The 25,308-nt window shown below is 44.4% G+C and overlaps 3 protein-coding genes across 3 annotated transcripts; all 3 read right to left on the minus strand.

Moving 5' to 3' along the window:
* Positions 1-5,460: 5,460 nt before the first annotated feature.
* LOC145361532 (ferritin heavy chain B-like) lies at positions 5,461-8,355 on the minus strand. The gene is made up of 4 exons (XM_080217354.1): positions 8,254-8,355; positions 7,734-7,880; positions 7,114-7,239; positions 5,461-5,616 (listed from the first exon to the last, which is right to left on the minus strand). Exons 1-4 carry the CDS (start codon positions 8,353-8,355, stop codon positions 5,461-5,463), a joined length of 531 nt encoding a protein of 176 aa, XP_080073480.1.
* A 3,090-nt stretch (positions 8,356-11,445) lies between these two features.
* On the minus strand, positions 11,446-14,237 carry LOC145361517 (ferritin, heavy subunit-like). The gene is made up of 4 exons (XM_080217331.1): positions 14,136-14,237; positions 12,628-12,774; positions 12,048-12,173; positions 11,446-11,592 (listed from the first exon to the last, which is right to left on the minus strand). The coding sequence occupies exons 1-4, from the start codon at positions 14,235-14,237 to the stop codon at positions 11,446-11,448; spliced, it is 522 nt and encodes a 173-aa protein (XP_080073457.1).
* Positions 14,238-18,065: 3,828 nt separating this feature from the next.
* Positions 18,066-25,181, minus strand: LOC145361557 (ferritin, heavy subunit-like). The gene is made up of 4 exons (XM_080217387.1): positions 25,080-25,181; positions 24,082-24,228; positions 18,484-18,609; positions 18,066-18,213 (listed from the first exon to the last, which is right to left on the minus strand). The coding sequence occupies exons 1-4, from the start codon at positions 25,179-25,181 to the stop codon at positions 18,067-18,069; spliced, it is 522 nt and encodes a 173-aa protein (XP_080073513.1). The 3' UTR covers position 18,066.
* Positions 25,182-25,308: the final 127 nt, after the last annotated feature.

The following is a 25,308-nucleotide window of genomic DNA, read 5'->3' on the forward strand; positions in this document are numbered from 1 at the left end:
TTTACTGAATATCAACTGGCTAAAGAATCAAGCCAATCTCCCAAGTAAACCTAACCACTCTAACTACTATGATAGTGAGAACTGATACATTTAAACACATGGACCAGCAAGTATTTGCATAAGATAGGAGTGATAGTTATTTGGGGCCAATCAAATAACTAACACACTAAACTACTTGGCCAACCAAATAAGCCAGCTCAAATTAAAAGGGGTTGCTCCTAAAAGGAGGGGACATCTTTTTTTCCCTTACTTTAAATTATTTATTTTTTTCTATTTTTTTTCCTGGAAGAGAACAATCCCAATTCCACTAACCACAACACGGAGACCCCAAGTCCCCTTCCAGAATTCTAATCAAACTGACTCTTCAATATGAAGACACTTTATATGATCCTCCCTGCTTCAGGGATATTGAATGGTCTGTAACCCAATGTCTGTGACGAATTGGAATGATTAGACAGTAGAATTGGATCAGGACAACCCTCAAATATTCTGCTGGTGTTGGAAGCACAGTTTCAATAACCATAACACCAGATTGTGCAAGGAAAATGTAAATATTGGTTTAGCATCTGCACTGAAGATGAATATTAATTGAAGTGTAGAAAGTCACTGCTGGAAAAACTGTAAATACATTATAAACACCATTGAAATGAGGATTTAAGAAGTCAATTCTAGATGATAAAGTGTTAGAATTATAAGGATTACATCGCTACCATTTCACAATCAATTTCCATTACATAGTATCTTCAAATATAAGAAGACATTGATGTACTAATGAAGCTATAGGTTCCTAACCCAGAGAACACATTGCCTTTTTTTTAGGTCAAATTAAGCAGACAAACTCAAATTAAATTAGGACAAAGTAAAAGGGGCATCTCCCCAAAAGGAGGGGAGATCTTTTCTTTCCCAACCAAATAAACAAAATCAAATAAACTCAAGGACAACTCAAACGAAACAGCTCCCTAAAAGGAGGGAATTACCAAATCTTTTAGGCAAACCAAGTGAATTGTCTCAAACTAACTCGGGGATAAATTAAAAAGGGGCAGCCAGTTGAATGAGGGCGGATCTCAGAGAGACGTAGAAAATTCTAACAGCATTGGGCAGAGTAGATGCAGGGAGGATGTTCCCAGTGGTGGGGGGGGGAGAGTCCAGAACCAGGGATCACAGTCTGAGGATTCGGGGTAGACCGTTTAGGACGGAGGTGAGGAGACATTTCTTCACCCAAAGAGTGGTGAGCCTGTGGAACTCATTCCCACAGGAAGTAGTTGATGCCAAAACATTGGATGTGTTCAAGAGGTGGCCGGATATAGCACTTGGGGTGAACCGGATCAAAGGTTATGGGGAGAAAGCAGGATTAGGCTATTGAGTTGGACAGTCAGCCATGATTGTGATGAATGGTGGAGCAGACTCAAAGGGCCAAATGGCCTCTTCCTGCTCCTATTATCTATGTTTCTATATTTCTACGTCCATTCCCTGTTCCTGCTGCAGTGAGGACGGAGAATCTGGCCGAGTCTCCATTCATTGCAGCGAGGACAGAAAATCCCACTGGTGTGATCGGAGGTAATATTCCGGCCAATATTTTAAAAATCTATTTATTCATTCACGGGACATGGCTGTCACAGGCCTTGCCAGCATTTATTGCCCATCCCTAGTTGCCCTTGAAAATGTGGTGGTGAGCTGTCTTCTTGAACCACCGTGGTCCATGTGGCGTAGGTACACCCACACTGCTGTTAGGGCAGGGGTTCCAAGATTTTGACCAGCGGCAGTGAAGAAATGATAATATCTTTTCCAAGTCAGGATGGTGAGCAGCTTGGGGGGTGGGGGGGTGATCCTCCAAGTGAAGGTGTTCCTAAGCATCTGCTGCCTTGGTAGGAGAGATTTCAGGTTTTTCAGGTGCTGTCGAAGGTGAGTTGCTGCAGTGCATCTTATAGACGGTGCACACTGCTGCCAATATGTGCCTGTGGTCACAGAGCGGGATCTTACGGCCTCACTGGAGGAAATTCCCACCCGAGGTCATTCCCGTTGTCCCCCCCTCACCCACTCCGATTCCTTGGGTGGTAGAATTCTGGAGATAGAGTTGCACTGTGTACAAAAGGCCCTTTTTTTGGCTGGGTTTCCGCTTGAGGTTATGTAGCCTTAAGCTAAATACAAAGACTCAAAACGCAGTGTAGTGATGTTGAAGGTGAGACTTTATTTAACCAAACGATATAGTGAGGGGGATCGAATATAAAAGTAGGGAGGTCTTGCTGCAACTGTACAGGGCACTGGTGAGGCCGCAGCTGGAGTACTGTGTGCAGTTTTGGTCGCCACACTTGCGGAAGGATATTTTGGCCTTGGAGGGAGTGCAGAGGAGGTTCATAACATAAGAACATAAGAACATAAGAAATAGGAGCAGGAGTAGGCCATCTAGCCCTTCGAGCCTGCCCCGCCATTCAATAAGATCATGGCTGATCTGTTGTGGCTCAGTTCCACTTTCCCGCCCTCTCCCCATAACCCTTAATCCCCTCTCTTATCAAGAACCCATCAACCCGCTTCTTAAAAATATTTAGCGAGGCAGCCTCCACCACTTCAACGGGCAGAGAATTCCAGAGATTCACCACCCTTTGAGTGAAGAAGTTCCTCCTCAACTCCGTTCTAAACCGCCTCCCCTTTATCTTGAGGCTGTGCCCCCTAGTCCTACTGTCTTTTTTGAGCGGGAAGAGTCTCTCCACCTCTATCCTATCCATCCCATTCATCATCTTACACGTCTCAATGAGATCTCCCCTCATTCTTCTAAACTCTAACGAGTACAAGCCTAGTTTATTCAGCCTCTCCTCATAGCTCAATCCCCTCAACTCCGGTATCAGCCTAGTAAACCTCCTCTGCACTCCCTCCAGGGCCAAAATATCCTTGCGCAGGTGCGGCGCCCAAAACTGCACACAGTACTCCAGCTGCGGCCTCACCAATGCCCTATACAGCTGCAGCAAGACCTCCCTACTTTTATATTCAATCCCCCTCGCTATGAAGGCCAGCATCCCATTTGCCTTCCTGACCACCTGCTGCACCTGCAAGCTGGGTTTTTGCGACTCATGCACAAGGACCCCGAGGTCCCTCTGCACCGTCGCCTGCTGCAGTTTTTCGCCCCGTAAGTAATAGTCCTTCCTACCATTCTTCCTACCAAAGTGGACCACCTCACACTTGCCAACATTAAATTCCATTTGCCATTTCCTGGCCCATTACCCCAGCCGATCTAGATCCTTCTGCAGACTCTCCACACCTAGGCTGATACTGGAGATGAGGGGGTTGGACTATGAAGAGAGACTAAATAGACTGGGTCTGTACTCGTTGGAGTTTAGAAGGATGAGGGGGGATCTTATAGAGATGTATAAGATAATGAAGGGGATGGATAGGGTAGAGGTAGAGAGATTCTTCCCGCTTAGAAAGGACAGCAGGACTAGAAGGCACAGCCTCAAGATAAGGGAGGGGCGGTTTAGAACAGAGTTGAGGAGGAACTTCTTCACTCAAAGGGTGGTGAATCTCTGGAATTCTCTGCCCATTGAAGTGGTGGAGGCTACCTCGCTAAATATATTTAAGTCACGGGTAGATAGGTTTCTGATAGACAGGGGAATTAAGGGTTATGGGGAGAAAGCGGGAAAGTGGAACTGATCCACTTCAGATCAGCCATGATCTTATTGAATGGCGGGGCAGGCTCGAAGGGCTAGATGGCCTACTCCTGCTCCTATTTCTTATGTCCTTAGAATGATATGAGGGAGCCCCACACTCAAGCTATAGAACGCAGGCAGCTGGAAATCAGTCTGTAGAACAATACCCCCATGAAGGCACATTCCCAAAATCATATTACCCTCCTTTCCAGTGGGCATCATCCAGTAAACATTAATACAAATCAGTCAATAACCATCCTGTCATTAACTCCAGCCAATAACAATACACATCCTGACCTCATGGGATTTAATTTCTCATTAATTCCAGCCCTTCTGTTGCCCAGTGATTCCCACCGAATTGAACCTACACAATCCTTATCAGACCCTGTGAAATTCTTCATGTCTGCTCAGCGCCTGTGTTACCTCTTGGTGTTGTATGACCCCATTCATAAAGGTTAGCATTGGCAACCATCTTGTCCCTGAGCACTATTGATAGCATTGGTGCTTTCAGTGGAAATATTCTTTTCCTTTCCCACCACAGCCTGCTGTATGTTGTCACTGACTGAAGTTTCACAAACTATAATCAAAAGCAAAACACCTCCATCTTGCAAAATCAAAGTACGTGATTTTAGTCAGAGAGCTGTCTTCTATGGAAACAGTCCTGTCTGGGCTTACATTCCAATAGGCCAAGATCATTCATTCTACACACATCACGAGGCCCCCAATTCAATTTTCAAGTTTGCTGACATCATCACCATTGAGGGTCAGCTCTCAAACAATGACAAGATAGAGAACAGGAATGAGATAGAGAATCTGGTGAACTGGTGCCATGACAATAATCTCTCCCTCAACAAAAGAGATTGCTATTAACTTCAGGAAACAGAGAACATGCTCCTGTTTAACATCAGTGGGCATGAAGTAGAAAGGCTAAGAGCTTCAAGTTTTTGGGTGCCCAGATCACTAACCACCTGTCCTGGTCCCCCTATGCCAACACTATAGTTAAGAAAGCCCATCAATGTATGGGTGCTTATGAATTTTGACATTAGCAGTTGCTGTTTACTGTAAAAGGGAATAGAATAAAAAGTGCAGATGACTAAGCTATTTGGGTCTATCAAAGATAGACATGAGTCCATGGGATATTTCACTTGGCTTGTTCCTTTGATAAAGGGGCTGGTTTCAGAGTGGAACCCAATACCCATGGGAGTTAGAGGCAGTCTTAGTGACTTACAAGATCCTTAAAACCAGGATTGGATCCTGGGAAGATACCTTTTGTGAAGAATAGAAGGAATGGCTTTAGAATCTGGTGGATAGGAAGCCCAGACAAGTTGCTGGAGCAAGTGTATAGTCACTATTTTCCTGGATGGACAATCTGAGGTAGCACTTTCACTGAGCCCAGGTTTATCCCAGCCAAAGCAGGGACAATTCAGTGGCCATAGGTATCGTAACCTCAGATTCAGGAGTAGTCCATTTGTGATATAAATCAGTTTATAAAAAAGGCTGCACTGAGCTGTTAGTGTTAAAAAGTTCTTTGCACATTAATAACAGGAGTAATGTTAAATATTGCAAAGAGAGAATGTCACCACTGAAATCAATCCCCATGTTGGATGGTTAGCTAGAACAACTGAGTCACTATCACCCCAGCATAGACCCAAATAAGATAGAACATTAGACACTCAATTCAATAACTTTTATTTTTCACAGCTGTGTTGGCAATTGCTGTAACTGGTTATCATTAAACATGAAAAACCAAAGCCTCATGCATGAGGGGACTTGATAGATACAGGCTGTAGGACCTGCCCTGTAAATGTGAGTCTGTGATAATTCAGTCACTCTCCCCCAGGGTGAGCCTGTCAAACAGGTACTCTCCCATGCCATTCTCAGGGGCTCCCAATCTCTTCAGGTTGGTGATGTGATCTCCAAGCTTCTTGATCATCTTCACTTGTTCATCCAAGTAGTGAGTCTCCAGGAAGTCACACAGCTGCAAGAGAGGTAAAAAAATAATTTACTTCAGATAATTGAATCAACCTCCCCGTAACTTTCCCTGGAGCCTGAGGCAGCTAGTATCAGTACCCCAAAAAGATTTGACAGTATAGACTCCTGGGGCAGTGCTAGAATTGATAAATTAGAACCCTTCAGTTTAAAAAAAAAAATCAAATTTGCTGCCCCAATTTGAATTTGCTTTATGCACTGACAGCAAATAAGATCACAATTTGCTCCCATCAGATTTTCATTTGGCCAAAATAGGTCTTTGGCTTACTGATACTCCTGCCAGAGAGCCCCTACATGCCCCAATACTTCAGGGGATGTGTAATCCAGGTCAATTTCAATCAGTGCACCACTGAGGGACAGCAGCATTGTCAGGCTCTGTTTATCACATCTGCACACAGGTACATTGTACAACTTCAGATTAGGAGTATTCCCTCTATATTCTGGGAAAATTATCCAGAGCCAACTGATTAGAACAAGTTCTGATGATTTAACCAACTTTCTTTACTGAGAAGTGGAATGGTTAGTGCAGGAGGCCATTCAGCCCATCACACCAGCACCAACTGAGCAATGTCTTCCCCTTGTATTGGTTTCTATCAGGACTCAATTGATTAGGGTCTTCACGCTTCCAAACCATTTGGTTAAAAGTGGAAAAGATTCACCACATTTGTGAAATCAACCACCATTTGTACCAGTGTGCAGGTTAGGTTGATTGGCTATGCTAAAATTGTCCCTTAGTGTCTGAAATGTGTAGGTTAGAGGGATTAGTGGGTAAAATATGCAAGGATGGGGACGGGGGGGATTTTCCAGCATTTGCAATAATTTGCTTTTTTTTTTAAGAAAGTAAAATCAACACCTTTTTGTTTTGGGTCTTTTCACAAGTTGGAACAGTTTATTTCCTTCCTGCGCCCCTCTTCTCCCCCAACCTACTGTCCAGCACCCCACCTTGCCACAATTTTGAACATCTCCATCAAGTCTCCTCCTAACCGTCAAGGAAAGCAGTTCTGAGCAGTCTCCTCAACATTTCCCATTCCTGGAACCAATCTAGTTATCCACTTCTGCCCTTGCATCCTTCCTTAGGGCATGGGTTTCACTGACTGGGCTATCCTCCATTGCCCTTGAACCTGGCTAGGCCATCTCAAAGAATGGTTAAGAGTCAACTACATTGCTATGGGTCTAAAGTCACATGTAGGCCAGCAGATGTCCTTTTTAGGCAAGGCCATTAGTGAACCAGATGGGTTTTTGCAACATGTCATCATTAGACATTAATTCCAGAAGTTTAGCCAAATTCAAAATTTTAACCATCAGCCATAAAGGGTGTGTCAGATCCAGGATCTCACTACCTTCTCCACATACAATATTTCTGTTGATGTCCTGTATGACTCCAATTGGATTAAATATTGAATTGGCTGGAGTCTCCACTCTCCATGTCAGGCTCTGGGACATCAAGGTCAAGAAAGCTCTTTCAAATGGAATTGCAAAAACTTACATGAGGGTCAGTGTTCCCAGAGGAGAGTTTGTGCAGATCCAGCAGACTCTGGTTCACATTCTTCTCCAGCTGCAGAGCTCTCTGCATTGCATCCACACCACTGCTCCACTCATCCTGCTCTGGCTTCTGGAAGAGAGGGGGGAAAGAAATCCTATCAGTAAATAGGGTAAGTGGATTAACAATTAGTTACCCCAGTTTACTAAAATAACCAAGTGGATGATATTTGGACTTATTCACAATACAGCTTTAGGATCAAGAATTCAAAAGTGCTCCTGATACTCTTGCTAATGACAGTAACACTTGTCTTAGCTGCACCCCACCCCCAAACCACCTATCTACAAGAGAATGTGTAGTGATGCTCCAGTTATTGGATTAATCCATCCTTGTCTCACCCTCCAGCAATGGTTCTTCAAGAGCCTGTCAGAGTCTAGTTTTAGCATTAACTATACTTGATCTGTCTGTTGGTGGCCCCAGTTTTGCTGGTTTAACACAATTACTTCTAATTCCATGCACTAAATTAGCCAGAACTTTCCTTATGTTTTATTCATGCAATGTTTAAAAATCCTCAAGACAAAAAGGTCAGGGCAAACAAGGCCTGTTCGTTAAAAGAATGATCCAACCTTGACATCCTCCAGGATGACTCTGCCTCCACGTTTATTCTGGAATTCCATCAGCTTCTCAGCGTGTTCCCGTTCCTTATGTGACTGCCCCTTGAAGAACTCAGCAAAGTGACTCAGGGCAACATCATCCCGGTCAAAGTAACAGAACTGCAGGGAGAGACAAAAAGGATTATGAGAAAAGGGTCTGGTTGATCAGATCCCAATGGAGGATATTGGTCAGAACCAATACTAGACTAATTAGCTATTGAACTAAACTTAACTGTTTTCACCTCCAACTAGAGGGCCTTAACCAGGTTTCTACACCTTTAGTTACAGGCTTACAAAAGCCAAGAGTTGGTTTCAGAATAACTACAACAGAAGGAATAACCCAATGAATGAGATCTACCAAAAGTGAGTAATCACAGGATGAAGCCCAGGGAGAGATAGAGACAGAGTGAAGCTAATTCATTCACCTAGATTTAAAAATGAGCAAGAATATAATGATATTTTGAAATAGGATCATTAAAAAAAAAACCCTCACCATGGAGAGGTAAACATAGGAGGAATAGAGCTCCAGGTTGATCTGCTTATTCACAGCATCCTCACAGTCCTTGTGATAGTTCTGACACACTTGGGAAGCCATTGCTCTGAGGATAAGAATCACACCACAACAAGCTGTCCTCTAGCCTCACAAGCTCTTGTATTTATACCACTGGGAACCTGCATTCAAACTGGGAATGACATCACCAACAATGATTGACAACCCCTGACAGCCAATCAGGAATTTGCCATCAATCCAGGCACCAATAAGGCAGACCTGGGGGGGGGGGGGGGGGCGGCGGTGGTGTGTGGTGGTAATACCCAGAGCCAATCAGAGCTCTGGAATGCAGTAGGATTTGGATTGGATGATTGCAATGTAGGAACAGGAGGAGGCCATTCAGCCCCTCAGGCCAATTCTATCACAGCTGCTCTGAATGTTAATGCCATTTGTCCACCTTGGCTCCAGATGCCTTCATCCCCTTACCGAACAAAACCCAACACGCTCAGCTTTGAAATATTTTTTTCCTCCCAGTGTTTCAGGCAGAGAGTGTCTAGATTTTCACTTTGCTTTTTGTGAGGAAATTATTCCGAGCGTCATCCTTAAATGGCCACGGTCTGGTCTTAAAATTAAACCCCTGTCCCAGAGGAAATCGTTCCTCTCCGTCTATCGAATCAAACCCATTTATCATCTCCAATTTCTCAACGATAATCATCCCTTATTCTTCTTCACAAAAGGGAATGCGAGACGACTCCGTTCCAACTCTCCTCATGATTGAGCCTTTTTAGACCTGGCAACATTGTTCAACCTGCGCTACAGATAAGAACTGAACACTGTAATCATAGAATTATAGAATCATGCAACGTAGAGGAGGCCCTTCGGCCCATCCAGTCCGCACCGATACATTAGAAACACCTGAACTCCCACCTAATCCCATCTGCCAGCACGTGGCCCATAGCCCTGAATGTTATGATGGACCAAGTGCTCATCCACGTACTTTTTAAAGGATGTGAGGCATCCCATCACCACCACCCTCCCAGGCAGCGCATTCCAGACCCTCACCACCCTCTGGGTAAAACCGTTTCTCCTCACATCCCCCCCAAACCTCACCTTGAACCTAACCCCCTCGTGACTGACCCTTCAACTCCCACTGAGATTTATCCTGTACTTTATAACTGGAGCAGCACATCCTCCCCTTTATATTCCAGCTCTCATGGGATGAAAACTGAAATTCTATTTGCCTTTTCAATTCTTTTTTGTTGCTTTCCACTAGATTTTAATAGTTCCTATAGATGAATCCTTAATCCCACTGCTCCTCATTCCTACATGGATCCCAACTCCCTTTCTTCCCGCACAGCTCATTACTCAACAATTAGCAAACACTAACTTTTTTTTGGGGATGAAAATGGATGACCTCACATTGAACTCTGTCCAGTATTATTATTCCCAATCACTTTAACAATGTCCTCCTCAACATCCCCCTCCCAGGAAGACCCCTTAGAAGCAGTATCATACAGAGGGATCTGGGCGTACAGGTCCACAGTTCCCTGAAAGTGGCAGCACAAATGGATAAGGTGGCCAAGGTGGTGTATGGCATGCTTGCTTTCAGCAGTCAGGGCACAGAGTATAAAAATTGGCAAGTCACGTTGCAGCTGTAGAGGATTTTAGTTTGGAATGTTGCATACATTTCTGGTCACCTCACTGCCAGAAGGATAGAGGCTTTGGAGAGGGTGCAGAAAAAGTTTACCAGGATGTTGCTGGGTTTGGAGGGTTGAGCTGAGGAGATCAGACAAACTTGGTTTGTTTTCATTTGATTATCAGAGGGTGACCCGATGGAAGCTTATAAAATGATGAGAGGCCTGGAGAGAATGGACAGTTGGAGTCTATTTCCCAGGGTTGAAATGTCAATTACTAGGAGATCTGGGTTAAGAGGAAAGGTTAAATACAGGGTGTGTAAGTGCTGCAGAGGTGGCAGAAACAGATACAATAGCAATGTTTAAAAGAGGCATTTTGACAGGTACATGAATAGGGAGATACAGACTGTGTAAAGATAAAGACCTTTAGTTTAGAAAGATTGTGTTGTTGTTGCAGGCTTGGATGGCCTCTCCCGAGTCTTTGGTGGTATTTCCAGTGCCACCCAACCTAATACCTATTCCATTAAGAGCATAGGAAGGTCCTGCACAGATCCCAGGGGATTCAGCTAGGCTCTCCTGGCCAATGCCATATCCATTAGCCGTCCTCTCCTACACCCTAACCAAATTCCACCAACATCTAATGGCCGAACCCTATTCTCCAGAATCTTTCCCATGATATCATAAGCAAAGAACAGTGCAGCACAGGAACAGGCCCTTCAAGCATGTGTTGACATGTGCCACCTTTCTAAAAGGAAGAACTTTTGCCTCTACACAGTCCACATATCTATCAAGGTGCCCCTTCAATGTTGCTATTATATCTGCTTCTAGCACCCTTTCTGGTAGTGCATTCCAGGCACTTACCACCACAAGAAAACTTGCCTCTCATGCCCATTAGTCATTTCACCCCTGCCTTAATATTCTGGGGACCCAGGTTTGAATCCTGTTATAGCAAATGGTGGAATGTGATTTCAGTAAACATCTGGAATTAAAGAACCTACTGGTGACCATGAAACCATTGCTGATTGTGGGAAAGACCCATCTGGTTCACTAATGTCCCTTTAGGGAAGGAAATCTGCCGTCCTTACCCAGTCTGGCCTACACATGACTCCAGAACCACAGCAATGTGGTTGACTCAACTGCCCTCTGAAGTGGCAGAGTGAGCCATTCAGTTCAAGAGCAACTAGGGCTGGGTAACAAGTGCTGGCCAGCTGGTGACACCTGTGTCCCATGAACAAAATAAACCCAGATTCTTTCCTGAAAGACAGGAAGAAACTAAACCAGTCATCATTACCTGGTCCAGCTGACATTTAACTCCAAACCTACAGCAATGTACTTGATAACTTCCCTCTGGAATGGCCCAGCAATCCAGTCAGTTCAGGGGCAATTAGGGATATGTACCCAAATCCTGGTCTTGTCAGTGACATATCCCATGGAAAAAGTTGAAGTTATCTAGTGAATTATGCAGAGATAACAGTTCCATGATACTGTATTTTATTTTCAGAGACATTAGAACAGGGTTTTATTTCTATACACAATTGAAACAAGGATTCCAGAATCCCAGTCAGTTGAGGGTGAGCCTGTCAAACAGGTACTCTCCCATGCCATTCTCAGGGGCTCCCAGTCTCTTCAGGTTGGTGATGTGATCGCCAAGCTTCTTGATCATCTTCACTTGTTCATCCAAGTAGTGAGTCTTCAGGAAGTCACACAACTGGAACAGGAAAGGCAAGAGAAAAATCAGTGTTCTATTATCCAGTGAAGTATCCCTTCCTTACCAGAAGAAGGTTATCTTAGCCAATCTACCCAGCACAATTTTGGACTCGATTAAAACCAAAGCAAACTCAGACTGGGAGAATTCAGAGTCACCCAGTGCTAGAATTGAACTTGGGTTGTTGGTGCTTGAGGTAGCAGTGCTACCCCTGTAATGTGGCACAGTGGTTAATGTGCCAATTTAACTCAAATTACCCACAATGTGGCAAGTCATAATTCCATTCAATTGAGTGAATGGATCAGGAAGCATTGCTGCCTCAGAATGGATCTGTTTAGTGATCAAGTTCAGTGTAGTGACCATTCCAGAACAAGGAAACAAAGCTATGGAATTCTGTCTCAGGGGAATTGTAGATGCCAATATATCATTGCCACTGGGGAACCCATTACACAACTTACATGAGGGTCGGTGTTCCCAGAGGAGAGTTTGTGCAGATCCAGCAGACCCTGGTTCACATTCTTCCCCAGCTGCAGAGCTCTCTGCATTGCCTCCACACCATTGCCCCACTCATCCTGCTCTGGCTTCTGGGAGAGGGGGGAAGAAAGCTTCATTATTCTACTGGGGAGGGGGAAGGTGACAATTCAGTAGCAATTAGTCCATGGAGCAGCATGCTGAGTATTAGAATCACTGGGGGACCATTACTGGACAAAGATCAGTTTGTAACTAAACAGCAGAGTTAAACACCACCAGTTAGAGTTCCTCAGAACAGGAATTTCCCAAATGTTTATAGCTCTACCCTACATTCACCACTGGTTGCCTGTGCCAGCACCAGAGTTCTGGGTCAACAGTTCAGTTCCTCCCAAATATCCACTTACTGATCTTCTATCCATTAGAGGAATGATTTTAAGATCCACATCACACCAACATTTAGTCATTCTCAGTGGATTCAGGAATCAAGGGTGGAATGACAAGACAATGAATATTAGAAATGAGAAAAATTTCAATTGTATCAAAGGCCCTCCCAAGAGAAATTCCAACCTTGACATCCTCCAGGATGACTCTGCCTCCACGTTTATTCTGGAATTCCATCAGTTTCTCAGCATGTTCCTGTTCCTTGTCTGACTGCTCCTTGAAGAACTCAGCAAAGTGACTCAGGGCAACATCATCCCGGTCAAAGTAACAGAACTGCAGAGAGAGACAAAAGGAGAGTCAGGTTTGACCCAAGGTTAAATAGTGTCACAGTCGATAATTCACCTTTGGCCCTCAATAGCAGGCCTTTCAAGGACCTGAGTATTTCTGAGAAAAACAAATTGTCCTCAGTGAGGAAACCCCATCCCCAGAAAACCCCTCCAAGGGGAATGCTGCCTGGAATTTTTCCCCTTTCAACAAAGAAAGTTTCGCTATAGAGGGAGTGCAGCAAAGGTTTACCAGGCTGATTTCAAGGATGGCAGGTCTGTCATGAGACACCAACTCATTTAGAATTACATTCCCTGGAAATGAGAGAGAGAGAGCACAAGAGAGAGGGGCTCAGGTATAAATACTAACAGGATTAGACATGCTGGATTTAGAAAGCTTGCCAAGAGAGGGGTGCCCAGAACAAGAGCAGCACAATTTGATGATAGGAGTAAACCTTTTAGGACCAAGACAAGGAGAAATTTCTTCAGGCAGAGAGTGGTGAATGTGTGGAACTCACAACCACAGAACGTTAAGGCCAAAACAATGTCTGATTTGAACAAATTAGGTATAGCTCTGGGGCTGAAGGGGTGCAAGGAGATTTTGTTGGTGTGGGGGAAGAAAGATCAGGATATTGAATTTGATTAGCCATGAAAATCCATGGTATTCACTCATAGGAAGTAGATGAGGCCACAATATTGAGAGATTTGGAAAACGAGTACTGAGGCTAAAGGGATGTTGGGTGGGCTGGGGCAGGATCAGGATACTATGATGAGCCATGATCATAAAGGGATTGGCTGAGCAGGTTCAAAGGGCCAAATGGCCTCCTCCTCCTTTCTCTCCTACTCCAATTGGAGGAGGATGATGGGAAAAAATCATCATTAACTTAAGCAACATTCTAGCACATTAGGACTCACTCACTGTGGAAAGGAGAAACTGAGCATAACTAGTTAGTTAACATTTCACTAACCAGACATATTTAATTACTCCCTTTAATTGGGAAGGTTGAGGAGGTCCATTGAACACCCAGCACAGGAAGTGGAGCAGGCAGAGGGCAGAGCATAGGAAGGTCCATTAGCCTCAGGCAGGATTTTACAGTTTCAGGATCAGCAAGGACATTAAATCCCATCCATGATCTTTCCACTGGAAACCTCATGGAACCCTGGAGTTAGTTTTAGAGCTAAACTCCAAACTGGACACAGCAATTCTAAAACAGGAACAAGCTCCTGTTGGGAGTGTTGACTCTATTCAGTCTGGGTGGGGAAAGGGGGAGATATCTAAAACCAACTCATCGACCTAGATAAACTCTACCTGCTCACAATACAACACAGTCACCGTGTTCAACTGAAACTCCCAGAAATGTAAAGCCTCACCATAGAGAGGTAAACATAGGAGGAATAGAGCTCCAGGTTGATCTGCTTATTCACAGCATCGTCACAGTCCTTGTGGTAGTTCTGACACACTTGGGAAGACATCTTCACAACTACTGCTCAGTCCCACCTAGAAAGTTCTGGAACTGCCCCTTCCTAACCCAAGCTCTTGTATTTATACATCCTGCACCCAAACCAGCAATGACAGCACCAATACTGATTGACAACCTCTGACAGCCAATCAGGAATTGGTTGTGAATCCAGGCACCAATGAGGGGGAGGAGGTGGAGCGTGTGATCCCCAGAGCCAATCAGAGCTGTGGAATGCAGGCAGGCTTGATTGGTTAGTCTGTGGTGACAATGGAGGTGACAAGGAGGCCATTCAGCCCCTCAAAATTGCTCTATCATTCAATTACATTCTGGCTAATGTGCATCTTATTTGTCCAGATGCCTTCACCCCCTCACCCAACAAAAACCCAACAAGCTCAGCTTTGAAATGTTTACTTGTTCCCAATGTTTTCGGGAGGGATTGTCTAGATTTCCACTTTCCGGTTTGTGAAGAAAAGTTTCTTAGGGTCAATCTGAAATGGCCAAGATTGAATAAGATTATAGCGAGTGTTCCAAAGGAAATAGTTTCTCTCTGTCTACTTTGTCCAACGCTCAGTTATAATTATTTCTTGTTTTTATTACTTTTTAACCAATCTCACTGTCCTCATGATTTAACCCCTTCAGCCCTGGTATCATTCTGGTGAATTTGAGCTGTCTCTCCACAGCTAATATATCAGAACAGAATGTTCTAGATGTTCTCCAACTGGAGCAGAGCCTTCGCATCTTAATTTTCCTTGAGATTCTATTAGTCATTTCAATTTGTGTTTGTGACGTCCATTAGATTTGAGTGGCTTCTGTCAATGAATTGTAAATTTCGCTGCTCCTTATTCCTACATACACTCCAAACCCCTCTCTTCCTCCAGTTGTTTTTTATTCATTTGTGGGACATGGGCATCGCTGGCTGGGCCAGAATTTATTGCCCATCCCAAGTTCCCCTTGAACTGAGTGTCTCACGCGGCCATTTCAGAGGACAATTGAGAGTCAACCTCATCGCTGAGGCTCTGGGGTCACATGTAGGCCCCACTGGGTGAGGACGGCAAATTCCTTTCCCTGAAGGGACATTAGTGAACCAGACAGATCCCGAGCTCCTCCACATTTAGCAAACATTCAGGTTCAAACATTCAGCTCCCCTCTCCCATTGAGGCTTTTTACTGTGCCACCCACCCTAATGCCATCAGCAGATTTGAATATTTGGCTCTCTAATCGTTTATCTATGTCATTTATAAAGACAATGAAATGTGGAGGGCCCTGTGCCAATCCCAGGGGAGATGACCATACCCACCCTGCCAACTGGAGTGAGCGCCCATTCTCCCTACTCCGTCTTCTAGACCCAACCCATTGCCAACAATGTCCAAAGGCTGTGTCCAATTTTCCCAATAATCCATTATGTGGAGCTTTACCAGTGACGTCATTGTGATTGCTTTCTTTGTCTTTCCCCCACACGGAATCTGATAGCGTTCTCTCAGGGTCAGAGTTCACAATCGAGTTTACAAATGGGAGTGGAGAGCGATTGGGTCCCCGTTAATAAATTCATTGAAGAAACTGTTGAGGGTAAAGGCAGGGGATTTGGTTCAAAACGTGTCCACACTGAACTCTCACACCATCGACCCCAAATCATTCAACTGATGAAGGAACAATTCTCCAAAAGTTTGTGATTCCTAATAAACCTGTGGGATTTCAATTTGGCGTTGTGAGGCTCCGGACTTGAGAGGGTTATGAGGAGCGACTGAGTAGACTGGGGCTTTACTCATTGGAATTCAGAAGAATGAGGGGAAATCTTATAGAAGATTATGAAGAGAATAGATAAGATAGAAGCAGGGAAGTTGTCTCCACTGGCAGGTGAAACGAGAACTAGGAGGCACGGTTTCAAAATGAGGGGAAGCAGATTTGGGACTGAGTTGAGGAGGAACCTCTTCACCCAAAGGGTTGTGAATCTGTGGAATTCCCTGCCCAGTGAAGCAGTTGAGGCTCCCTCATTGAATGTTTTTAAGGCAAGGATGGATAGATTTTTGAACAATAAAGGGTTAAGGGTTACAGTGAGTGGGTAAGTGGAGCTGAATCCATGAAAACATTAGCCATGATCTTATTGAATGGCGGAGCAGGCTCGAGGGGCCAGATGGCCTACTCCTGCTCCTAGTCACTACAGTCTTACCCAAGTCCAATGCCGGCATCTCCACATCATGGCCTCAAATGATTGGAAGAGACTGAGCTGTGTCAGATAGGTTATGTGAGTGAACTTGGCAAATGGGATATAAAGCAGGAAAATGTGAAGTGAGGCACTTTGGTGAGAAGAATAAAGCAGCTGAGTATTATTTCAATGGGGAAAGACTGGGGAAAGCTGCAGCACAGAGGGATTGGGAGATTCTGGTGTATAAATCACAAAAAGCTAGCATGCAGGTTCAACAGGTAATAGGGAAAGCAAATGGAACATTGGCCTTTATTTCAAAGGGAATAGGGTGTAAAAACTGGGATTTCTTGCTCAAACTCTACAAAATACCGGGATACCGTGAACAGTTTTAATCTCCTTATCTAAAGATAGACTGTCATTGGAGGCAGTCCAGAGAAGGTTCACTAGATTGATCCTGGGTATGGAGGCATTTTCCCACACAGAGAGTTTGAGCTGCACTCATTGCAGTTTAGAAGAACAAGGGATGACCTTATTGAGACACATCATATTCTCTGGGGGTTTGACAGGGTAGATGCTGAGGTTGCTTCTCTTTCTGGGTGAGTCTGGGACCAGAGGACATAATCTCAGAATAAATGGGTGACCCCTTAAAACAGATGAGTAAGAATTTCTTCTGAGAGGATAGTGAATCTGTGGAATTCTTCACCACAAGTGTTGGGGTCAATATCTTCAAGGCTGTGATTGTTAATTAGCATAACAAATTGAGGTGAAGATTAGGCAAGAAACTGGAATGGAAGAATATCATGTGATCTTGAACAGCAGAGCAGACTTGATGGGCCAAATGGCCTATTTCTGCTCTTCCCTTTTTAGTGAGGAGCAAAATACCAGTGAACAAGTTGGGAAAAGTGAAACTCTTATGATGGGATGCTTTCAAAGTTAATTTGTCACTAAAGCACAATGGAGCTTTAACCCCACTACAGTGGGCTGCAGAAGAGATTTAGTTTTTTTATGATTAGCACTGCTTCCCTCACAGCAGCAGGGACCTAGGTTTGATTCCCAGCTTAGGGGCAGGTCACTGTCTGCATATTGGCCCAGGGTTACCTCTGGGTGCTCTTGTTTCCTCCCACAGTCCACAAGACACACTGATTAGGTGCATTGGCTGTACTAAATTCTCCCTCTGTACCTGAACAGGCACCAGGGTTTGGCAACTAGGGGATTTTCCCCACAGCAACTTCATTGCAGTGTTAATGTAAGCCTACACAAGTTTAGGTTCAGACATGCTGGCAAGGAAAGGATTCACTCAGACCCAAAACTAAGCAATGTGAACCTGCTGCTCAATAGTCACCCTCAACAATACAGTGAGGGGTTAGAGACACTCCTGTACAGAATATCTTCCTTCCTGGAAGGATGAGGCTGGAGTAGAGATTCACCACAAGGGAAAGGTCTATTCAATAGAACAGCATAGCATTTCATCCACAGCTGAGGGACACCCACATTGTGTTAGAAATGTGCAGTTTCATAACTCCATGTTTCTGAATCAGTGTAACTGTCCTGGACAGTAATGGAATCAAGTTTAGGAAGCTGGATTGGGATTTAAAGGAATCAAAATGTCACTAAATAATGAAATCAGCTACAGAATTACACAGGTAAAATGTTTTTATTTTCAAGTGCAGCAAAACTAACATTTCCATTAGAATCCCAGTCAGTTGAGGGTGAGCCTGTCAAACAGGTACTCTCCCATACCATTCTCAGGGGCTCCCAGTCTCTTCAGGTTGGTGATGTGATCTCCAAGCTTCTTGATCATCTTCACTTGTTCATCCAAGTAGTGAGTCTCCAGGAAGTCACACAGCTGGAAAACAGACAGGAGGAATTAGTGAATATTAACTCAAACATCTTTCCCCAGGAGTGAGAGATACCCATCTTACACTGGGTGGATGGGGAAGGTATTACAAGTAGGTAATTTTAGTTACTGTGCACAAGTAGCAAGTCACAATTCCATTAAACTGGGAGCAAGTGCCTCAAAATCATGGGAACCATTCATTATCAATCCAATGTATGGATGGTCTCTGCTCATTCTGCAACCGTGAAGGACAGATCCCAACATCAACATCCAACTTACATGAGGGTCAGTGTTCCCAGAGGAGAGTTTGTGCAGATCCAGCAGACTCTGGTTCACATTCTTCTCCAGCTGCAGAGCTCTCTGCATTGCCTCCACACCATTGCTCCACTCATCCTGCTCTGGCTTCTGAAAAAAGCAGAAGAGATGTGATGCTTATAGTTTAAGGTTAGAACTAGATATTATCTGGAGATTAGGTTTCACCAGTAGTGACAAAGGCCAAGACTGGACACAGTCAGTGCATTGGCTAAAAATAGCCAAGTAATAGGAAGTGCCATTAATCAATCATCCCCTTGTATTGTCTAATGATTCCCCTCCACATTTCTCTAGCTCAGGATGATCAAAGCCACACTGACTAATCCCCTACCCCATCCTCAACTCATCACAAGTTTATCACTTCAGATGCTCTGAATCCAGTGCAGTACTAAAAATCCACAAGGGAACTTTCTGAAGCAAAATACATTGCATCAAAAGACAGAATCCAACCTTGATATCCTCCAGGATGACTCTGCCTCCACGTTTATTCTGGAATTCCATCAGTTTCTCAGCGTGTTCCCGTTCCTTGTCTGACTGCACCTTGAAGAACTCAGCAAAGTGACTCAGGGCAACATCATCCCGGTCAAAGTAAGCAGACTGCAGGGAGAGAGTCAGATCAAAGATTATCCATGGGCCACTTGGAATTCAGAACAATCACTGCAAATCATTTACTGACCCAGAAGATGACACAAATATTAGGCCATTTAGCCCATGAGTCTGCACCAGCATTTAAACCATGGTTAAATAACTTTGTCAAACCCATTATCCCCTTACCAAGGAAGAAATCCTGCCTTAAATACATTCAATGACCCAGTCTCTACAGCTTTGTGGCAATAAATTGCACAGATTCACCATTCTCTGGTGGGAGAAATTCCTCCTCATCTCAGTTCCAGAGTTGTTTCTTCACTCAGAGGTTACACCCCATGATCCTAGTCACACCCAGTAATGGAAGCCTCTCCCCCACATCCACTCTAACCAGGAGTCTCAGTTTTAAGGAAGGGATTGAAGTTTCGCTTCATTTCAGCCACACTTAATGTAACAGTGGGACATTCATCCCCTATCTCTCCCCACAATGGGATGGTTACCCAATTAAATTTAGTTCCATCCAAGTTGGATAATTTGACCAGATTCATCTCATGAACCCTCTACTCTCCAATAGGGTTGAATCCTCCAAGGGGATTGGAGGCCCAGTCCACTCTGCACATTTAACTTTAATGTCACAAAGTCATCCTCTGTTGGAAACTTCATGGAGCCTGTTTCAGATGGAAACCTCTTCAGAATCAGGTCCAGTTATTACAGTAAAAAGTTTGACAACACCAGGTTTTAGTCCAACCTATTAACCCACATCATGGCCAGTTATTACAGACAGGGAGCAGTCTGGTAACAAGACCCTGTCCCTCACTAACATTTATCAGCAAGAACTATCATTTAAAGCTAAATTCATTGGCAAAGATATTGCACCTGCTCAGAACACAACCAGACCATTATTTTAAATTTAAACCCCAACAATCACAAAAGCCTCACCATGGAGAGGTAAACATAGGAGGAATAGAGCTCCAGGTTGATCTGCTTATTCACAGCATCCTCACAGTCCTTCTGATAGTTCTGACACACTTGGGAAGACATCTTCACTATTACTACTCACTCTCACCTAGAAAGTTCTAGAAGTGTCCCTTCCTAACCCAACCTCCTGAATTTATACATCCCGCACCCAATCCAGGGAATGACAGCCCCAATGCTGATTGGCTGTCAGATTGTCAATCAGGAATTGGTGATGAATCCAGGCACCAATGAGGGAAAGGGGGTGGAGTGTGTGATACCCAGAGCCAATCAGAGCTCTGGGATGTAGGCGGGTCTGGTTGATTATTTTATGATGAGAATAGAGGAAGCGAAGGAGGCCATTCAGCCCCTCAAACCTGTTCCACCATTGGATTTGATCATGGCTGACCATGAGTTTCACTCGATGAATCTGCCTTGATTCCACATCCCTTCATAACCTGAGCTAATAAATAGCTCGCCAGCTCAGTTTGCAGAAGTTTGATTAACTCTCAACATTTCCAGGGTGAGACTTCCCGATTTCCATCTTCAGTGGGAATCAGTGCTTCTTAACAACCTCCCTGAACAGTCCCGCTCCAGTCTGAAGACTCCGCTGTCCCTGTCCCGGACTATCCCACACCAGGAAATAGTTTCTCTCCATCTCCCCTATAGTTACCCTCCTAGACCCAGGTGGGACATTAGGCTGCAACAATGTTCCTCCGTCAGGCCCTGTCTTGTGCTGTGGTTTGGGCCTCGCCCCGTGTATGTGGATTTTCCACATTCTCCCCGTGTCTACGCGGGTTTCCAAAATCAGAGTTTGGGAATGCTGGCGGATTTGGATTGGATGATTGCAATGTAGGAACAGGAGGAGGCCATTCAGCCCCTCAGGCCAATGATATCACAGCTGCTGTGAATGTTAATGCTATTTGTCCACCTTGGGTCCAGCTGTCTTCATCCTCTTACCGAACAAAACCCAACAAGTCCACAGTTACAAGTGACGCACTCATTCAATTGAATGGCTGAACCCAATGCTCCAAATACTTTCTAGAACTTTCCCTGTGATGTCATCATGAACAAAGAACAGTCCAGAGGAACAGGCCCTTCGGCCCATCAAGCATGCATTGATATCTGACACTTTTCAAAGTAAAAGATCTTTTGTCTCCAAACAGTGCGTATCCCTCTATCGCTGCTTATTCATGTCTCTGTCAAGATGCCTGTTAAATGTTCCTATTGTATCTGCTTCTACGACCTCCTCTGGCAGCTCATCCCAGGCACTTCCCACCCTCTGTGTAAAGAAAAGCTGCCTCTCACATCTCCTTTAGACATTCTCCCCTTTGCCTTAAACCTACATCCTCAAACTGAATTGGATAATTTTCACACAAACAAAGCTTCACAATCCCTCTCAGATTTGATGAGTTTACCAATGGAAAGGTCACCGTGTAGATCGTGTGCAACACAATCCGTGTTAACTAGTTTGTCAGAGAAGCTCTCGGGGGGGGTGGGGAGGGTCTGAAACACCCCCACAACACAAACCCTCACAATGCTGACCCCGAGAGATTGAACGAGACGGAGTGAGATCAGAATCTGCTGTGAAGGTGGGAAGCAGCAAGGAGCTGGGAAATGATGCGTTCCCCATTGCGGAGTTTCAAACACAGCTCCTCACTGAACCACGGTGAGTTCTAACCCCATCAGACTCAAACTGCTCAATCCAGTGATTGCCCCTTCAGCAAATCAAGTTCAGAGACCGGATCGAGGGGAAAGGTTTCACATCGTGAATGTGGAAATATTATCTCACTGATTCAGGTATTTGTTCACCCAGGAGTGAGAAACATCTCCATTAGAGAAGGGCAAACAGCAATTCAACAAATGACAACCTGCCTGAAAGATAAATGGTTAACAGCATTGTCCCCTTCCCCAGGTTCACCCAGCAAGTGGCTTAGAACAGTCTATATGAAACCTCAACTGTCCATCTTCCCTCCTGACACATCCCAGTCTGGGGCCCATACTCTATCCACAGTAACAAGTGATGCACTAATTCAACACCATTCCCTGTTTCTGACAATCCCACTGCTTCCTGCCATTTCCCCTGTGGATGCTGGAAACTCCCTTTAGCAGCAGGAATTGTGAATGGCAGTTCCAGGAATTCCTCATCAGCCTCTCTGTGAAAATTGGAGACACCCACAACCCATCCTGAACAAATGCTGGATCAACTCTAGGCAATTCTGAGCAAGGGGTGTAATAGAAATGTAGGCGTCATTTTATTTAACACAACAACTAGGAACCTTTAGTTAACCAGCAGTCAGTGGTGTGATAGTAACATCACATGACAAGCTATCCATGGGATAGGCTAATGCTCCAGGGAACATGGGCTCAAATCCCAGGACAGGTAATTGAATTTAATCTGGAATTGTAAAGTTATGTCAGTAACAATGACCTAGTGGTGTTAACATTAGACTATTAAATCAGAAACTCAGCTAAAATGTTCTGGGGAGCCAGGTTCAAATCCCACCACAGTAGATGATGGAATTTGCATTCAGTACAAATCTGGAATTAAGAAGCTACTGATGACCAAACCATTGCCAGTACTCAAAACCTGATCTGGTCTACTCATGACCTTGATGGAAGGAAATCTGCTGTCTTCATCCAGCCTGGCAAGTGTGACTCTAGAACCACAGCAATGTGGTTGAGTTAACTGCCCCCTCAAGTGGTCTAACAAGCCCCTCAGTTAGAGGGCAACAAATGCTGGCCAGCCAGCAAAACCCATGAACAAAGGAAACTCTGGTTCCTTCATGTCTTCAGGGAAGGATCTCTCATCCTTACCTTGCCTGGCTGACATTCAACTCAATCCACAGAATGTTGTTGGCCCTAAACTATCCTCCAAATGGCCCAGCAAGCTACTCAGTTCAAGCACAATGAGGGATGTGTACCAAATCCTGGTTTTGTCAGTGACTTATCCCAAGGAATTAAAGTTAACCAGTGAATTATGCAAAGATAGTTCCATGATACTGTATTTTATTTCCAGAAAAATTAGAACAGGATTTTATTTCTACACAATTGAATCAAGGATCCCAGAATCCCAGTCAGTTGAGGGTGAGCCTGTCAAACAGGTACTCTCCCATGCCATTCTCAGGGGCTCCCAGTCTCTTCAGGTTGGTGATGCGATCTCCAAGCTTCTTGATCATCTTCACTTGTTCATCCAAGTAGTGAGTCTTCAGGAAGTCACACAGCTGGAACAGGAAAGACAGGAGAGAAATTAATGATGATGTTATTAGCAATGATCTTTCCTGGATGAGAATCTTTGGCACTGGGGAGGGTTACAAAGTTCTGTATCTGGGTGAAGAGGGCAATTCAAGCTCAATGCCCAGGCAGCAAGTCAATTCCATTAAACTGGCAGTGAACAAGTGCCTCAGGGAACAGAAAGGTCTCAAGATCCTGGGAAGAGATCAGTAATCCAGATCTACAGTGTTTATTTACAGCAGAAGCCATCTACATTCTGTATGTGTGAAACCCCAAGTCAACGACAGATCCCAACATCAACATCCAACTTACATGAGGGTCAGTGTTCCCAGAGGAGAGTTTGTGCAGATCCAGCAGACCCTGGTTCACATTCTTCCCCAGCTGCAGAGCTCTCTGCATTGCCTCCACACCATTGCTCCACTCATCCTGCTCTGGCTTCTGATGAAGAAGGAAGATGTGATGCTTATAGTTTAAGGTTAGAACTAGATATTACCTGGAGATTAGGCTTCATCAGTAGTGACAAAGACCAATACTGGACACAGTCAGTGCATTGGCTAAAAGTAGCCAAGTAATGGGAAGTGCCATTAATCAATCATCCCCTTGTATTGTCTAATGATTCCCCTCCACATTTCTCTAGCTCAGGATGATCAAAGCCACACTGACTAATCCCCTACCCCATCCTCAACTCATCACAAGTTTATCACTTCAGATGTTCTGAACCCAGTGCAGTACTAAAAATCCACAAGGGAACTTTCCGAACCAAAATACATTGCATCAAAGACAGAATCCAACCTTGATATCCTCCAGGATGACTCTGCCTCCACGTTTATTCTGGAATTCCATCAGTTTCTCAGCATGTTCCCGTTCCTTGTCTGACTGCTCCTTGAAGAACTCAGCAAAGTGACTCAGGGCAACATCATCCCGGTCAAAGTAAGCAGACTGCAGGGAGAGAGTCAGATCAAAGATTATCCATGGGCCGCTTGGAATTCAGAACAATCACTGCAAATCATTTACTTACTCAGAAGATGACAATATTAGCTATTTAGATGCTGGAGCAGACTCATCATGGTTAATAACTTTGTCAAACCCATTGTCCCCTTACCAAGGAAGAAATCCTGCCTTAAATACATTCAATGACCCAGTCTCTACAGCTTTGTGGCAATAAATTGCCCAGATTCACCATTCTCTGGTGGAAGAAATTCCTCCTCATCATCTCAGTTCCAGAGTTATTTCTTCACTCAGAGGTTACACCTCATGATCCTAGTCACACCCAGTAATGGAAGCCTCTCCCCCACATCCACTCCAACTAGGAGTCTCTGTTTTAAGGAAGGGATTGAAGTTTTGCTTCATTTCAGCCCACACTTAATGTAACAGTGGGACATTCATCCCCTATCTCTCCCCACAATGGGATGGTTACCCAATTAAATTTAATTCCTTCCAAGTTGGATAATTTGACTAGATTCAAATCATGAACCCTCTACTCTTCAATAGGGTTGAATCCTCCAAGGGGATTGGAGGCCCAGTCCACTCTGCACATTGACTTTGTGACATTAAAGTTAATCCTCTGTTGGAAACTTCATAGAGCCTGTTTCAGATGGAAACCTCTTCAGAATCAGGTCCAGTTATCACAGACAGGGAGCAGTCTGGTAACAAGACCCTGTCCCTCACTAACATTTATCAGCAAGAACTATCATTTAAAGCTAAATTCATTGGCAAGGATGTTGTACCTGCTCAGAGCACAACCAGACCATTATTTTAAATTTAAACCCCAACAATCACAAAAGCCTCACCATGGAGAGGTAAACATAGGAGGAATAGAGCTCCAGGTTGATCTGCTTATTCACAGCATCCTCACAGTCCTTGTGGTAGTTCTGACACACTTGGGAAGCCATCTTCACAACTACTGCTCAATCCCACCTAAAAAGTTCTGGAACTACCCCTTCCTAACCCAAGCTCTTGTATTTATACATCCCGCACCCAAACCAGCAATGACAGCACCAATACTGATTGACAACATCT

The sequence above is a fragment of the Carcharhinus amblyrhynchos genome, chromosome 35 (genome assembly GCF_965287045.1).
Source record: "Carcharhinus amblyrhynchos chromosome 35, sCarAmb.v2.hapA, whole genome shotgun sequence".
NCBI lineage: Eukaryota > Metazoa > Chordata > Chondrichthyes > Carcharhiniformes > Carcharhinidae > Carcharhinus > Carcharhinus amblyrhynchos.

Excerpts from the sequence above, each read along its gene's own strand:
- LOC145361532 (XM_080217354.1), bottom strand. The coding sequence starts at position 8,355 with ATGGCTTCCCAAGTGTGTCAGAACTATCACAAGGACTGTGAGGATGCT. Across the intron at positions 7,881-8,253 it reads CCTATGTTTACCTCTCCATG|TTCTGTTACTTTGACCGGGA; the intron begins GTGAGGGTTTTT and ends CTCTCCCTGCAG. Across the intron at positions 7,240-7,733 it reads TCATCCTGGAGGATGTCAAG|AAGCCAGAGCAGGATGAGTG; the intron begins GTTGGATCATTC and ends CCTCTCTTCCAG.
- LOC145361517 (XM_080217331.1), bottom strand. The coding sequence starts at position 14,237 with ATGTCTTCCCAAGTGTGTCAGAACTACCACAAGGACTGTGACGATGCT. Across the intron at positions 12,174-12,627 it reads TCATCCTGGAGGATGTCAAG|AAGCCAGAGCAGGATGAGTG; the intron begins GTTGGAATTTCT and ends CCCCTCTCCCAG. Across the intron at positions 11,593-12,047 it reads CTGGGAACACCGACCCTCAT|TTGTGTGACTTCCTGAAGAC; the intron begins GTAAGTTGTGTA and ends TTCCTGTTCCAG.
- LOC145361557 (XM_080217387.1), bottom strand. The coding sequence starts at position 25,181 with ATGGCTTCCCAAGTGTGTCAGAACTACCACAAGGACTGTGAGGATGCT. Across the intron at positions 24,229-25,079 it reads CCTATGTTTACCTCTCCATG|TCTGCTTACTTTGACCGGGA; the intron begins GTGAGGCTTTTG and ends CTCTCCCTGCAG. Across the intron at positions 18,610-24,081 it reads TCATCCTGGAGGATATCAAG|AAGCCAGAGCAGGATGAGTG; the intron begins GTTGGATTCTGT and ends TGCTTTTTTCAG.